The sequence below is a fragment of the Aptenodytes patagonicus genome, chromosome 6 (genome assembly GCF_965638725.1).
Source record: "Aptenodytes patagonicus chromosome 6, bAptPat1.pri.cur, whole genome shotgun sequence".
Taxonomy (NCBI): Eukaryota; Metazoa; Chordata; class Aves; order Sphenisciformes; family Spheniscidae; genus Aptenodytes; species Aptenodytes patagonicus.
In genome coordinates this window covers 51192964-51209813 of record NC_134954.1, presented here as the reverse complement: position 1 = coordinate 51209813, position 16850 = coordinate 51192964, and the positions used below count along the sequence as shown (strand labels likewise).

At 42.8% G+C, this 16850-nt stretch overlaps 2 protein-coding genes across 5 annotated transcripts in view; both read right to left on the bottom strand.

Annotated features, from left to right (window-relative positions):
* Window positions 1-8491, bottom strand: part of ATF2 (activating transcription factor 2) — a 50982-nt gene extending 42491 nt beyond the window's left edge. For 2 of the 4 annotated variants that reach the window (XM_076342577.1, XM_076342580.1), the window contains exons 1-2: window positions 8411-8491; window positions 4712-4745 (exon numbers count right to left, since the gene is read on the bottom strand). The gene's annotated coding sequence lies outside the window, so the exon portion shown is untranslated. Of the gene's footprint in view, window positions 1-4711; window positions 4746-5584; window positions 5641-8119; window positions 8244-8410 lie in introns of those variants that run through there. The other 2 variants (XM_076342579.1, XM_076342578.1) reach the window with 2 other exon arrangements.
* Window positions 8492-12879: 4388 nt separating this feature from the next.
* ATP5MC3 (ATP synthase membrane subunit c locus 3) lies at window positions 12880-16372 on the bottom strand. The gene is made up of 5 exons (XM_076342576.1): window positions 16308-16372; window positions 16146-16223; window positions 15083-15160; window positions 14519-14712; window positions 12880-13124 (listed from the first exon to the last, which is right to left on the bottom strand). Exons 2-5 carry the CDS (start codon window positions 16182-16184, stop codon window positions 13010-13012), a joined length of 426 nt encoding a protein of 141 aa, XP_076198691.1. The 5' UTR covers window positions 16185-16223; window positions 16308-16372; the 3' UTR covers window positions 12880-13009.
* Window positions 16373-16850: the final 478 nt, after the last annotated feature.

Sequence of the window (16850 nt, the reverse complement as noted above, 5' to 3'; positions counted from 1 at the left end):
ATGGAGATTGTTCTGCTGTTCTTTGCAAAGAGTTCATAACCTGTCTCAAGTTTCTGAAGGGATGAAATATTTCTTGAACTGTTCAAACTACGAACTTGGTACTGTCACCAATGAAGAGTATTAACAAGGTTATGGGCAAGTTTGAATACTCATGACTAAGGCCTCAGGGTAAAAAATAAGGCCCTTATCAAGGAAGCTTTAGGATTACATCCTTATATTATATGGAACATCAACAGACACTTAAAAGCTATTCCATGAGCTTATTATCCTTGTTCAGCTATGCAACAGTCAGACTTTTTAAATGCAGGTTCACAACTAAGAGAGTCAGCCTCCTTTAGATCTCAAAAGGAATTTGCTCTGTTAAACCTTGATCATGGGGCACCACATGGTTATATATGGCTACAATATGCACGTTTGGATATATATTATGAACAGAAGAGTTATATCTGTATCAGAAATGTCTGAAGGTGTAAGAAACAATTCTGGGTTGTTTTTTTTTATCCAAAGGATGAAGATTTTAATTCACAAAAGTGCATATAGGGCATTTTTTCCACTCTGTTACTATAGCGTGTTGTCAGTCTTTGACAAGTGCATAGTATCAGCCATAAAATCTACTCCATCCATTCTTCTTAGGTCATAAGCTGTAAAGGTCAAATCTGCTCATTTTCTCTTTTAAAAGAATATTACCAAAACACATATTTGCATATGAAGTTGTTATCTGGTTCCATGTTTTGGTTTGTGAAGCCTGTAAATTTTGAATGCCTGATTTATAAACTAAAAATCAATCCTTGTGAAAAAGAAAAAAGTGTCATCCTCCTGGCAAACTTACTGGAAAAAAGTTAGAGATAAATTCATTTCCTGATCTTTGTAATATTTGACTGCAGGCCACAAGGAATTTTGTGAGGTAATGCCTTGTAAAAGGATTCCAGCTAACATCTGAGGAAAAAAAAAGTATCTTGAAGCACTGAAATTTTTGCACTTAAAAGAGAAGTTCACTCAACCATTCCAGCAAGACCTCGGGCATTATAAACCTAAACAGAAACTGGATCTGACAGGATGAGAAAACAAAGGGCCCACGTTCCTTAGTGTAGCCAAATCGGTAAGGATCATATTTACCAATTACAAAGACAAATGCAAAGCTTGCACCTAGAATGAAATAACTCCATGCAACAGTGCAGGCTGAGGGCCAAGTGGCTGTCAAGCAGCTTTGGGGCAGAACCTGTGACTCCTGGTGGACAACAAACTGAACACGATTCAGCATCATGTCACTTGCAGCATTGAAAGCTAACAGCCTACTGGGCTGAATTAGCAAGAGCGTAGCAACCAGATGAAGGGAAGTGATTATTCTCCTTTGTCTGGCACTCATGAGGCTACAGCTGGAGTGTTGTGTCCAGTTTTGAACCCCTCAAGACAGATGACAAACTGGAGAGAAACCAGCAGGGGCCCCACCAAAATAGTTAGGAGGCTGGACTATTACATGCAAGAGGAATATCAGGAAGCAAAGTTTGTTCAGCATGGAGAAGGAAGGCTAAGGAAGGATCTACTTGCCGTCTTACACCACCTAGTCTATTGTTATAGAGAAGACAGTTCCAGACTCTGGGTAGCATACAACAAAAGGATGAGATGCAACATTCACAAGCCACACCAAGAAAGTTAAGAGCAAGTATAAGGGGAGGGGGGGGGGGGAAAAAAAAAAAAAAAAAAATCACACAGTGAGGGCAGCTGAACACTGGAACAGGTTGGCCAGTGGGGCTGTGGAATCTCCATCCTTGGAGATATTCAAAATTTGAGTGGATGAAATTCTAAGCAATCCAAGATAACTCTGAAATTTGAAGTATACCATAAAGACATCATAGCTAGAAACAGAGGTGAACAACAGCAAAAGACAATCCAAACTTGAGTAATGTTCTGACAGCTTTAGAAGACTCAGTGTGGTTAACTTTACAGCCCAACAACTAAAACTGTTGCTGCCAGGGAAAACAAACAAACAAACCCCATCCTTTGCCTCCTCTTTTTCTTCTGTATGGTTTGTTGCCTGACTGGAATAACGAGACTAACACACAGAAGGCAAATTTTCAGAGAAGATGTTTGTGATTGCCACTCTTGATTTCAAAAGGCTATTGGAGACTGACTGCTCTAAGAGAGAATATCACAGTAAGAAAGAAGAATTTAGAAAATACTCTTCCCCTGAAAACCAAAACAGCAACTTAAACGCCATCTTGACAAAAATGTTACTCACCCGACCAAATGAGATATGAAGTATGTAAACTGCTAACCCAATCGCTAGAGATGAATTATAGCCACCTTGGATTGTTACCCAGGCAACAGCAAACACCTTGTCCCATAGAAAAAAGATGGTTCCTGAAGCAATCCAATCTGAATGTGAAACTCCAGCCATAACTTCTCTCTTCAGATAAACTGAACAGTTCAGTGAAATCATTCTTACAACAGTCCACTGAACTGCAACTTTCTTCTGTAAGCCTTCCAACCCTAAATTCCTTTCAGTAGCATAAAGAAACCCATATGTAGAATTCTTTTGAGTTACACTGTGAAATAGGATCAGAGCTGAACATGGGAAAACCATGAAATAATCTCGGCAGTATAATCAACTTTGGTACTTAAACCAGAAAGTAATCTCTCTTTTTTGGTGTTTGTTCCATACTTTCAATGCAAAGGTAAAATACTTTTACATCATGCCTATTTAAAATGTCATAAGCCTCTTTCATCACTTTTGGAAAGCAAACAGTACAGTAAAATATATAAATAACTATATATACATGTTTAAAAAATACATAATACAGAGAAATAAAAACAGGTTTGCAAGCAATTTACTAATATCTAGGACAGCGTGCTTATTTAAAAAATAAAGATGTTCCTATAAAACGTCACACGTTTATCTAAATGTGCTACAAAAATAGCTTCAACAATTATTTGTATATTTTTATAAGATTTTAATTAAACATCTTAGGTACGCTTTCTGGAAACTATTACTACATACTCTGAGGCTTGCTTTTAAAATACCTTCCTGTAGACAATTTGTAAAAGAATAGAATCATACACTGACTTAAGCAACGTCTTGCTGGCTTATTTTACTGGTAAAGGTTCTTCTGTTTTCTCTTAACTCCCTACATACAGGAGCATGGAAAACACAACTGACACCTTGTTTCAATTTTTTTTTTCCTTTTAAACATTTAAATAGCTGTTTAAAAATGTATACATATTGATAATCATTGCAAAAACCTCTCCAAATTTGCTGAGAAAAATCATTCTTCACACATACCTCGTAAAGATTCATCAGACTTGTAGCTAAAGCCTCTGAACGCTTTACCTGTATAAAGCATGCTGTATGCCAAAAGACCTCTATGTACTAACCTGCTCATGGGCTGTGCAGTCTTACCCTTTAACTACTTATCCTAAGCACTGTAGCAATACAGAGACTGCCCTCCTGTAACGTCAGGGCTGACACAAACAGCATGGAAGAAAACAGCCTGAACTGAACACAGAAAAGACAGACAACTATAAACATACAAAAAACCCACAAAAAACAAACCTTGAAACTTTTCAATGTCAGCACTCCTCTACTGGCCAGCAAGCAAGAAGAGATGCACATTCTCACAAGTGTGTCATGCCCCTAAACTGGACAGTCCATAGAGGACAATCTGAGAGTCTGCCAGCTACAGTAGTAGCTGATTTATCTACTGCTGCTTACATGTGATGCAAACCCAAGTTTTGCAGCTAGACTGACCACTCGCATGTGGCTCCAACTCAAGAAACATCTGTACGTTCTGGTTTGAAAAAAATGAAAGTTGGACAAAGATTGTATTAGGCCATAGAGACAAATCAGAATTATAGGAGTCCATCAGCATCAAGTCTCCCCTGGGTCTTTACATTACAAAGTGCTTAAGTTACAGTATCAGTGATGTATTTTCCTACGGATGTTTGCATTTCCTCAAGACCGATCATGTCTATTCAACACTTCCTTTTATTCTTTACATTTGATCTGGGATTGTGCCCCTTTTTACTGCAAGATACAAACCCTTACTGTATATAGAATTATTAACTCTTAGTAAGCTTTTCTGTAGATCTCATGAGTGTGTAATTGCTTTAGGTAGTATAAGATTTTTAAGATTTTACTTTAAAGCTTCATTTTATAACAGGAAACTGAAGCATAAAAGGGCAAGGTCAAAATTTTTCAAAGTCTTTATCAACTTTAAGAGTTCTACTTGAGGTGCATACTTTTTCAAAGTAAAGTGGACTGAATATATTTGCCACAGTAAAGAATAACATTCTCTTAATGGTTACCTGAAGAGCTGAATTTAGTGTTTTGCTTGGCTCCATACAAGAATTTTACCAGACATGCTTCTTAGATGAAAAAAGAAAGTAGCTATTTTTGTTTCCCAAATTTAAACACTTCAAAATTAAAAGAGATGGCTTTCTCATGCAACCAAACAAATCCACGCAAATCAAAATGAACAGGGCACCTTTTATACTTTCAATACTTGCATACAGCATGCACAGCATAAATTTTAATCACCTCCCACATTTGAGCCTATCTTTATTTCCACAATTTTCTACAGAGGCAGACTTGCAAGTTTTGCTTTCAGTAAAAATCAGAAGTTACTATGTAGAATACACTACTTAATAAGAAGTAACGTAAAATAAATAAAATAAAAATTTGTATTTTAAATGAAAAAATCATTGCTCCACTTACCTGGAGGGACTGGAACAGCTATTTTTTCAGTTTCCTATAAAGCAAAAGAAGAAAGGTGAAGCAAAAGTGGTGCAATTAATACTTGACCATTATAGTCCACTTTCAAGTGTTCTGGCTGACTGTATTTGTGTAATGCCTTAGAATTCAGCATTCCTAAAAAATAAAACCAAAAATTTGAAAAACAAAAACATTCCTCCTCAAAAAGAAAGTGGGATCACCAGAAAGTAGCTCAGTAGATTCTGCAAGAAAACTATAAGCCATAGTGCAGAATATTTAAAGGTTGTAAACCTCAAAAACTGGCAAACAGGAAAATGGGAGCTCCTTCTTCACACTTCACTGCATAATAGAATGGCTGTGCTATTTCCTAGAAGACACATGATCTGTTTCAGAGAGTTCTGGGGAAGAATAAGGAAGAATGTAATGCCTGTAGCATAATGCTCAAGATTTTTTCTTTAAAAAAGTCAAATGTTGGGCACTTCTTGCTGATGTTACCAGTTAACTGCTTGTAACTGACGTCTAAAGTTAATTCCAGACCTTCCATGGTTCGTCTAAGATTCTATAAAGGGGAGAGCGTCTGGACAAGAAGAAAAGATGCAAGAAGTGAGGACAATTGACTTAAGTTCAAGTAAGAACAAGAAAGCCAGTTGGACAGATAGTCACATGTACAGAAAGAAAGCAATTAAGTTACTTCAGTTTTACTGAAGGAGCAGGCTTTTCGCATATGAAGGTACATTTGTGGTAAACAGAGAGCACTAACGGAATAAGGAAAGGTCCTTAGGCCTAACGCTTCCTGTTGACTGAATATGGTAGCGCCTAAGTCAACCCCCTGGCTTAAGTATTTTTCAGAGGTGCCTTGATCTTTCTTTGACTTACTGGAAATTCATGCTGTGTGAGTACAGCTCTTGTAGATAAGTGAAAGGCCGATGAACCTCAGAGAAGAAATATACAGGGGTTAATATTCCACCGATCTTTTCACAATTTGCTTAGAGAGATATTAGGACTTACCTTCCCCAGCTCATTTACCTAGGTTTGAACGTCTTAATATCGCCCATCAACCTAACAAACATTAGAAATCCAATCTCCTTTTGCTATATTACTTTCAACAAATTAAAAAAAAAAAGCTTAACAAAGTTACTTCATTTTTACATTTTTTCAGATTGCATCCCTGAAGTATAAAATTGAATACAATAATTAAGAATTTAATTTAAAAAAATCTTTAAATATATCACAAATATCCCACTACAGAACTCCCATTGCTCATTAAAACAGAATGACCTTTTTCTTTCCTGTAAGCAACAATATAAATGACCATTGGCATTTACCTAGAAAGGGAAACACACTATATTGCTTGGAAGAACTTACTGAAGAGAAGCTCCTATCTGAACTGAAGCTAACGGAAAAGTTCTCAGGCTGAACTGAAACTGACACAGAACAAAGCTGGAAACAGTACAGCATAAACTTGAAAAAAAAAAATTTATTGCATAATTATTAAATATTGACTCATATTTCTATCACTAACTATATCCAATGTGTCCTTAAAGTGCATATTATTGATTTGAAACAAATGTAGTTAACTTATGCAGGAGGACAACGATAACTTGAAATCTATTCATTATTTCAGAAAAGAAGTTAACAGTTTTGAATCGTTTGCTCCTTTGAAAACAGTTAATGCATTATTTTCATAGAGAAATTCAAGATTATTTTAAGAAACGATAAAAAATGTTGAGATTAGAAATAACATATAAACTTTTAATTAGTAAACCTTCTCGGAGCTAAAAATGTGCATTTCTAAGTTTAAACTAATTAATAGTGGAAGGAAAAAAAAGAATAGCTGGTGACAGAAAAGGAATTTTAGGCACTAGATACACCCAAAATTTAATTAAATGAGATTCAAAAGAATACCATATTTCAGGCTGCTCAACATGTTGTCACAAAACAGAAGTAGCATGAAAACCAAAATTATTTATAAAATTATGTATGATCAAATTTAAGACCTGAGAGCACCTTATGTTAGATGCTGCTTCACTCCACGTACACATGAAGGTTTTTTTATTATTTCACATTTCTTTTGATGCATTATATAACAAGCAGTCCCTGACAAAGTTGTTGTTTTGTTTTTTTAGTAAGACAACTTTCCGATTTTGGTTCTGGAATGCAGATTTATAAACACTAAGAGAATTCAAGTGAATGCCTAACTTGACTCTAGTTTGTGCTTCCTGAAATTATGTCTGCAACTGGATGTCCATTAATAGACAGTAACTTACGTTTCAGCAGAAGGCTGAAGAAATCACATCTAGAACACTTATGGAAAACTAGGACCACAAGGAAGGGTCCCCCTCATCTATCAGCTAGTGCTGAATTTAGCATCTAACACAGACCTAGCAGTATTACGACCTTAATGTCAGGAACATTTGTTTCTATTAACTCTATCTAGCTTTACACTCAGCAAGAGCTTGGGACATGACATTCACTGCCATCAGTAGAATATGACAAGAAGAAAACAAAAATATTATTTTAAAAGGTGGAAAAGAAAATACACTTTGGCTATATTCAGGGTCACTATTTGGAAAGTAGCAGATGATTGAGAGTTTCCAGCTTTATTAGAATTTCTCATTCTAGTGCAAGAAAACAGGTGACAGTATCACTATTTGAAGATAAACATCTCTGGGAGAAAGCAACATAATGAAAAGCAAATGAGTGACACAGAGTGCACGGATGGGACATGGAAACATACTCATGGATCTCACTCCAAGAATAGGGATGCAAAAAGATCGTAGAATGAGTAAGACTGCAGAAGCAACATGGCAGCACACATATCCCCTAACTCCAAACATCAGGCTGCATCGTGGCATAAAACATTTGTGTCTAAAATATCGTGCAGCCATCGCTGCTTGAGGGTCTGTGATGTGTTTTTTCACGTGAAACCTTCAGAGACCTTTTATTAAGGCAACTCAAGAGGCATTAATGCACAATAACAGGCAAAGTCAGCGGGGCAACTGGTCCAGAAGGTCCACGTCCATGGCCAGATCCCAGGCAGGCCAACACCTCCCTCTGGTGCAGAAAAGCTGTTCTTACCCTCCCCCCAACACCGTACCCCTCTCGGCACCCTCCGCACCAGCACCGGGTACGGACCAAGATCTCCCTTCAGAGCCGAAGACGGATGCAGGGAGAGGCCTCCTTAGAGCTGAGCTGGGGCGGAAAGGCCGGGCCTGGCTGCCCCCTTCCTCCCGCCCTTCCCCCTGCCTTTCGCCCCCCGGCGCGGGCCGGGCCCGGGGCAGGCACCGGCAATGCCCCCGCGGGGCAGCCCGCTTCCGGATGCGGGGCGCGGGGAGCTGCAGCCCCCTTCCCCCACTCGCCTCGCCTCCCCTCCCCGCCCCGCTCCCTCAAGGCACTCGCCAGGACCCCTACCTCCGGGCGGGTAACGGTCTCCGCGGCGCCGGCTGGGCCGCCCCGCCCCGGCTCTAGGGGCGGCGGGAGCCGCAGGCCGCGGTGGGGGAGGGGGCTGCCGTGGAGAGGAGCGGCGGCGCCATATTACTGCCTCCCGGGTATCCCCCGCCTACTGCCGAGCGGGGCCGCTCCCTCCCCTCCGCCTCCGGCGCGCTCCCCCGCCCGGGCGCCGCCGCCGCCGCGCGGAGGGAGGAGGAGGAGGAGGAGCCGCCGCCGCGCCGGGCCGCGTCGCGCTCGTGTTTACAAACTCACCCCGGGAACGCGGGCCGAACCGCACATTAAAGGCCGGGTCCCCCACAGGCTTCCGTCACTTCTCGCGATAGCGCAGCTGACATCTCCGCGGGCGGCGGGGAGGCGCGGGTCACGTGGCGGGGAGGGGAGGGGCGGGGCGGGGGACGGCGCGCGCCGCCGATTGGGCGACGTCGGCGGGGCGGTCGGGGACGGTGTGGCCGGAAGCGCCAAATGCCTGGGCGTGGCCGAGCGGGGCAGCGGCAGGGCTGTAGCTAAGCGGGGTCCGCTCGGTCCGCGCGCGGATGGGCGACCGAGGCAGAGCGACCAGCGTACGGTGCTACCGGCAGCTCTCACGTCTCGGTCGGCGAGGAGCTTCATCAGCCGCGTTAAAGTGCTGCCCGGTGTTCAGAGCAGTAACCCCCCCGCCTTGCTCCTGCCAGGGGCCACATCTGGACGACGGGAGCCAAGCCGAACTGCGTCCGTGCGCGATCCCGCGTGCTGGGTGACGCTGCGGCGGGCGGGCGGCGTGTGCAGCTGTGCCGGATGGGGAGCTCGGAGGGTGAAGCACCCATCCTCTGCCGATGGTTCTGCAGGAGGGCCGGCAGCTGCTGCCAGGGGAAGGCAGCGGAAAGCGGGCAGAGACTAAACCGCCGCAAGGCTCTGCTCGGTGACAGCGCTGGAAGCGTTTGCCGCAGCCAAGTTTTGGAATAATCAGCCCTCCAAAACCGCGTACTGGCTGTATTCCTTTGGTTTCCCAGTCTCCCGGCACACAGCATCTCTTACGGCAGGAACCGGGTGCATGCCTGAAGTCCTAATTCCGCTAAGCATTCACCTTATTTAACATTGTATCAAAAATGCTGCAGCACTGTACAAGGAGGGGAAGCATCTTTACCTAAATTTAACACAGAAGTAATTAGCATTTTGGATTAGTTAAGAAATATCATCATATATGGCAACACAGTTTAGCTAGTATGTGCTTTGAATCACAGAGGAATTGATACACAAATGTGTATCATTTGTCTTGTTCTGAGACTGTAACAAAAAAAATACTTCTAAAAAAGAAGTATTAGTTCCAGTAAATTACATTATGTCTAAGTTTCCCTGAACTTGCAAAAGATGATATGGTATGTTTCATTTCTTGTAAATTGTTTGGGTGGGCACTGCACAGCACTTCTGCAAAGTTCTTTGAGATAAGGTGGGATAAAAAACACTGCATAAAAGTACAGTTTACTTAGAGGTAGAATTATTCTTTACTGTAAGCACGTTGCAAAGGGCTCAAATGTGAGATAGTGCAAAGAGAGGAACAGAGATCTTATTTCCTTCTTCACAGAGCAACTAAGAGTTGTACTGGACACAAGTATTTTTCAGTGTTTCAGATCTACCATCACATGGCAGCATCAGTCCTGAACACAGAACTGAACTGCAAGTTCTTTCCCTTTCCTCAGTCTGAAATTGGTGCAAAAAACATAAACAGAGGGAAAGCAGCAGGATGGAAAGGATGAATCACTTTTACCTGCAGCAATATTTTGAGAACGTAATTGGTAACACAAACATTTCCTTCATTATATATTAGGATAACACTGTTCCGCACATCACGATCACGGGTGGAATGATGTTGGATCTACTGGGACAGCAGGCAGAGTAGTTATTCAGAGATAGTGAAGATCTCTGCTCCAGCTGGCTTCATCTTCAACGCTGAAACATGAACACAGTCTTTGGATCTGCAAACCTACGGCATTAATCCTCCCGAGCTGACGGTCTCTAAGGTCAGCACAGTCCACGTCAGAAAAACTGACAAAGGTTTCAGGGAAGTGAAGCCTACAGTATCACCTCATGGAACTTTGTATCTGGTTTCTCTGAGCTATGAAGAAGATTTCTTGATGTAAACTCTTACAGAGAAGATGAAGAGTCCTTTTGGATAGCTTGCTGCTGCCCAATCACTGCAAAGAACTATTAAAAAAAAAATGTTCTTTTACACAACTATAGTTGTTTCTTTTGTGTGAGTTTTAGGAAAATTGAGAGAATTTTTTGTAAGACCACTCAAATTGACTGAGCTATTGAAGTGCTCTATCAAGTAACCACTGAAACCAAGCTGTTTTTCAAGAGCAGCAAAAATAGAGCAATAGAGAAAAGGAGTCAATGTGCCCTGTGATCGTTCAGATGTGAAAATCTGCCCATCGCTCATAAGCCCCTTATTGTCTACAAGGAGGATAATCCCCTGCATGAAGGTTTGTTGCCATGTTTTGAAAGACCCTGATTAGTCTTTATCTGTAACACTGAGATCCGATTCTTTCAAGACTGGCAAAACCCAATTTTGCTTGGGTTTGGCCCACGTTCACCAGTCTAAGAGTGAGTCAAAAGGTAACAAGCTTGGGGAGATGCTACTACTAAAATAGACAGGCTTTACATCTATATACAGGGTCACCTGAGATGTCTGCTGTCTTTCAGACAAGGCTGGTCACAGGGAAAAGGGTACATGTTGACAGGGTGAACCACAAGGGAAAAGATGGGATGTAAATCCAGAAACAGTTATTCAAACCTGATTCACGTAACTCACGGTGACTCAGGTGGCTTTCTTATTGAGGTTACGGAGCAATAGCTTAGCCAGAACTTCTCTACACCAAATACACAATTATAACTCAGCAGAACCATTTTATATGCAAACAAATTGGTAAGTACGATTAACAGAGCTGGAGCTAGGCTTGACCGAGACAAGTTTGAAAATCCTTGTTTGGCCAAATCCCAGTGATATGGAAATCGGAAGCCTGAATTAAGCTAGTCCACTAGACTAGAGTCCACAGTATTAGGAAATATGGATTACCACCTCAGATGCCTGCAGAGATCTCTACAGTGTGGAAAGAACAGAACAAAGTTCATCACCTACCAGAAGGACAGCAGTACACAGATGAGCTTTAGCCTAGAATTCTAGTAATCATTATCTGCCTTTCATCCACGGCAAATGCACTGTATGTCAGCTCTGTTACAGAATAGCTTACGAGAATGGATAATAGTAAGTTCATAAAATAAACACTGCATGAGCATAGACCACATGGAAGATAGCTGCAATACGCTTTACCTCCCACCCCTCTTCCCCCAAAAAACCACTTCCAGACCTAGTCATATAAGGCACCACTAATACTGTGCTAGAGCCAAGTATTTAAAGATGCTGCATATTCTACACTCCTAAACGTCACATGTATAAAAGGATGTTCTCTGTATTTACACAGTAACTTTTAATCCTTTTGGGAAGATGACTTTTCTCCTAAGAACATATGGAGAAAGTAACTTCTCATGCTAGGTCCAAGTTAGGCTACATGAATCACAGAATCATTTAGGTTGGAAAAGACCTTCAAGATCAAGTCCAACTGTAAACCTAATACTGCCAAGTCCACCACTAAACCATATCTCTATGAACACCAATTTGGTATTTGAATTCAGATGAGAACAAAGGTCTTATCTGCACCTTGCACTGATCTGAAAGCCACTAGTCATTTCTCCATTTTCCCTAGGGATAGGCAGCTTACAGTAAGAAGTTTCCTAGATTTAATTCAGTAATAACCCATTTAACAGCAAGATGACAAAGCTCTTAAGAACCTTGCTCACGTTCTTCCGAAGTTCAGCTTGTATTTGTCAAATGATCAGACCGATTATTTAATATTCTGAATAAAGTCTGAGATGCTATCAACCCCCGCACCAGATTAGTATATAGTAGCACACAGTATGTTGCTTACATACAGACAACACCGTAAGTGCATTTAGATTGTTAAAAGGTAGATACTGTGAGAAGCAAAGCTTGATACTGCAGATATTTTGTTATTAAAAATGCTTTGATCCTACTGCTCTTAAAAGAATTTGGGAGATAACACAAGGCTGACTTTACAAAATCAGTAAGCTGGAAGTTCTCCTTTTAATTAGGTGATGCCCAGAATGCAGTAACTAAGTAAGAGCATAATATCAATGTACCACAATTAAATGCCTTGGACCAACCTAAAGCAGTCATTAGTTTAGTTCAACTGAGACACTGGTCAGAACCAAGTGGAAAACTTTTACCACGGTGATCAAAATTTATAGCGTAACTGAAAACTGATGCAAAGAGAACTTTCCTATCACTGTTTGTGGATTTGTGTTTAGCTCCTTCTATCAAAAGGTGCCAGAACACCTTATGTGCCAGCTAGCCTCAGGAAAAAAAAAACAAATTGTGCACAGAAACAGCTCTGGGTAAGCTTGAAACAAAAGTGAAGGAACAAGGCCAGCAGTATAGCCTTTTGCATTTAGTCTGTGTATCCTCTGATCTTTCAAAGATACGCCATTAATTTTAACAAACAAGTGACCTGCCCGTATATATTAATAAATAAAATGTTTGACTTGAAGTCATTGTTTGAAGGGTCCTATGTGACATGTCATTATCAGGAGAAATCCACGGTGACTGAACAACAAGATGCTGTCTTCCAGATACCCTAATGAGAAAGATAATAAATGCAGGCAACAGATTGACAGTTAAAGTTGTTATCTTTAATGAAATGACTTTGGAAATAGCATCAATTTCCATGACACCAACATTTTGGGAGTCCCATAAAATGCAGTTACATTCCAATGCCAAGATTACAGGCAGATCTCCTTTCACATGGCAAATAGGATCAAGAAAGCAACCATCAGACAGAAGAGACCCATAGCTTCAGACAGGGCGAATCCCAGGATAGCATATGAGAACAGCTGCTGCTTCAGAGAAGGATTTCTAAAAGAAAGCGAAGGTGTAAGACCTTTTTATCTTTACAATTAAGATGTTTTTCATACAGTTTAATGCATCTGACAGATTCAGAACCTCATACTTCCTTGCCACAGATTCCATAACAGGAAAATACAATAAATCCAAGCAGAAGTAATTTTTAGCAAGGATTTCACTGAAGACAAATGAGTTGGCAATTAAGACTAGATTCAGGTTATGCAGATTGTATATGGCTTTTCCAAATGAGCAGAGTTTTTGTGACTACATTCATATACGCTTTTGAATTTGACTTCTCTACATCCTCCTATCAGCACTATGCTTTATAAATTTATTTCACATCTGTGACATCAGAACTATGCACCAAGGAAGTTTGTGTATAACACTTCAAGTGGCTCTCAGACAAATACAGGAACTGAAACCACACCTAGAGCAAAAAAAGAAATACACAGCAGTTTGTTGCAAAAATGCAATGAATTATCCCTCCAAGAAGTGTGTGGAGGAGGAAAAAAAAACCCTTCAACATAATACTATGAAGTAATGTTCTACAACCTCTTATTGACATGTTCATGCCAAATTCAAAAAAAGGAGACATTAGTTTTGTACTGAAAACACTTATGTTTCTTCAAGTGGAAAATGAACTTCCTTGTCTTCAGTAGGGCTTAAAAATCTTTATTAAGAAACAAGACTTAATTAAGTCTTAATTGGTTGAAAGAGTAACGAAGAACATGAAACCTTCAGTAAAGCTTTTTTATGCCTGTATCAGTTCTGCTCTTCCATGATACCATGTGAACTATTCCTACTACAGGAACATTGCAAACTTATCTGGAAGAAGTTCATCCCTACTGTAAAATCCCCGCTCTCACCTCCTTCAGATTTCTAGAAGGAATGATTATTCATTTGATAAAGTAATTACATATTCTGAGATGCAAAGCTGAATGTGTTAGAAAACTGAATTAAGCATCCATTTCTAAACAACAGTCCCAACTACGAAATCTAAAGCATACAAACTCACGTTACTTATTACCAGTTTTCATACTGTTTCTCTTTAAAGTCAATTTCTCCTCTCTCACATGGGAAAAGATCCAGGCTAGATTTTTAACTCAGTTGTGGAACTGAATGCTGAAACACTGGACTTCAGTGACCAAAACACTGACCAAGTCTAATGATCTCATTTTTTCATGTCTCTTCTCCAGGTAGAGTGTACAAAGTTATGAATTTAACAACAGAGCTATCCTTATGTATATACCACAGTTTCATATGATTCTATTTAGCCACGCTTACCATCAATAGTAATTATTAACAGAATTTATTACATCCCTACTACAACTTAGCTTATCTGGGGGTGCTGTCTCAAGATACATCTGCATGCAAGTCGAGAGTTTTATGAGAGAGAGATTGATTACCTGGCATAACCAATGATTAGGCTACCGAAGACTGTTCCAATACCAGCACCAGAACCAGCCACACCTACTGTGGCAGCACCAGCACCAATAAATTTGGCAGCAGTGTCAATGTCCCTGCTGATAGCACTAGTCTGGAATTCTCTAAGTGCTAGTCGGGAGACAGTATTTTGGGCCCCATTAAGTGTTGAGTTGCCCTAAGAAAACAAAACATGAAAAAGCATTATATTCAGACACAGACCACTTTCTATGACCACTTTGATAGTGTTACTCTGCAGTTTTAAAAGCTGTATTAGATCCAACGTCTAGTTCTTCTTCCAAGTGAAGAGACTATAACTAAGAGTTAAAAACTTCAGAATGTTACCTGTTCCACCTGAAAGCAATCAACTTCAAATGTGAAACACTTCACAGGGGAAACAACAAGATAGCAACAAGTATTATTAGGTGTTTGACTTAAAGCAAGTTTCACACTATAGATATTTGAGTTAGTACAAGTGAACTCTAGGTTGAGGACATTTAGGCTCACCAGGTAATTTAGGAAGATACAGAATTTTGTTTATAAGGTACCTCTCCATTCTTGACCTCTGGCCTAGACAACACAGATGCCGAAATTGGTCTGTACAAGACTCTTGATCCAGCACGGATCTGCAAGAGGAGGAAAAAAGCTATAAAAAAAAGAAACATTTGATCACAGCTGTTCCCATGCAATAGTCTGTAAGATTATAAGGCTATTATCTACTAAGCCATTTGTCTTCCTTGAAAGACAGCAATCTTTGCATAGCTGGATATTCAATAAACGGTACAGAACCAAACACTGCCATGCAATTTGATAGCACTTTTCAGGACATGTTATTGCAAATAGCTACATCATTCAATGAACCTGTGCATGCGTTATACTGACAGAAAATGTAGCAAAACAGTGACAAAAAAGCCAGATAGACCAGCAGGCAGTGATTTACATTTTGAAATGAAAAAATAAAAGCCATCAAAATGAATTTCAAAGTTGTTAAATGCACAGATGTAACCTAGACTTTTAAAGCTAGCAAGACACAAATGAATGAATCCTCTTTCACAAGCGGCCTGCATGTGTCCTTGGGCTTCCAGTAGCCTAAGGTCATTACCGGCTCTTGCACAAAGCTCTTCCTACAGGGGAAACCTGTGCCTGCACCATGCAAAACGAGGCGTTCTGCAGGCTACAGAGGACATTTTGAAGCAGGATAGCCCCTCGTCTCTGCAAGGGCAAAAAATCCCGGCCTTGCATAGGACAAGCAACAGGCTGGAGTTTGACCTACAGCAAGGTGCACAGCGCACCAGGCCCAAGAGCTTTTCGCTGCGTTGCCCTCCCCCTTCACCACTCGCGTGGAATGGCCCCTCACCTTGTCAAAGGGCCCTGGCCCACGCCAAGGAGGCGGGAAGGAGCACCCGGCCCTGCCGCAGCTCGTCCCCCCTCCTCACCCTTCCCACTCGGCCGGGCAGCCCTCGGTACGGGCTCACCCTAGGGGTCTGCCGGAAGGCTCTGAGGCCCGCCCGACCCCCGGGCGCCCCGCGACCGCCGCCACCCCCGCTGCAGCCCGGGACGCGGCCGGCGAGTGGACCCAGCGCCCCCCGCGGGGTCGGCGCCCCCACTCACCAGGGAGGGCGAGGTGGCGAGCTTGGCGCAGGCGAACATCTTAAGGGGCGGCGTCCCGGGGGCAACAATCCGGTGTCTCTGCGGAGAGAGGGAGAGGGTAAGGGGGCCGCGGCGGCGGGCAGGGGCGGCGATGGGGACGGATGGCGCGGCGCCGCCACTCACCCGCTCCGGCTGCCGCACCTCAGAGCCGACGGGCTGGGGCGTCTCTGCGCAGGCGCGGCGGGGCCGGCGGCGAGCGCCCGGATGCAGCGCGGCGGAAGGGGGCGGAGCGAGGCGCCAAGGTCACTTTGTACCGACTCTATTGGTAGCGGCGGGCAGCGCACAGCGCGCGGCGCCTCGGCTCGCCCCGCCCCGGCGCAGCCGCAATCGCGCTGTGCCCGCCTCGCCGCGGGGGCGCAGCCGGGGGGCGGGCCGGGCCGGGCCGAGCGCTGCAGGCGTCGGCGGTGGCGCCGGGACGGTCGCGCTGTGGCGGGCGCCGGGAGCGAGGCCGCCAGCCTGGTAGTTAGGACGGCCGATGTGGCCGTTAGGGCCGTTAGCCAGAGCTGCGGACCACACAGTAGAGCCAGCCCGGCGGCCTCGCTGCCGCTGTAGCCCCGCGTTTGGGGGCGGCGCGGGCTGGCACCCTGAGGGCCTGCGGAAGGGGAGCGGGGTGGGTGAGGTCGCTTCGCCCCGGCGGGACAGCCATTCGCGGTGCGGAGAAAGCCC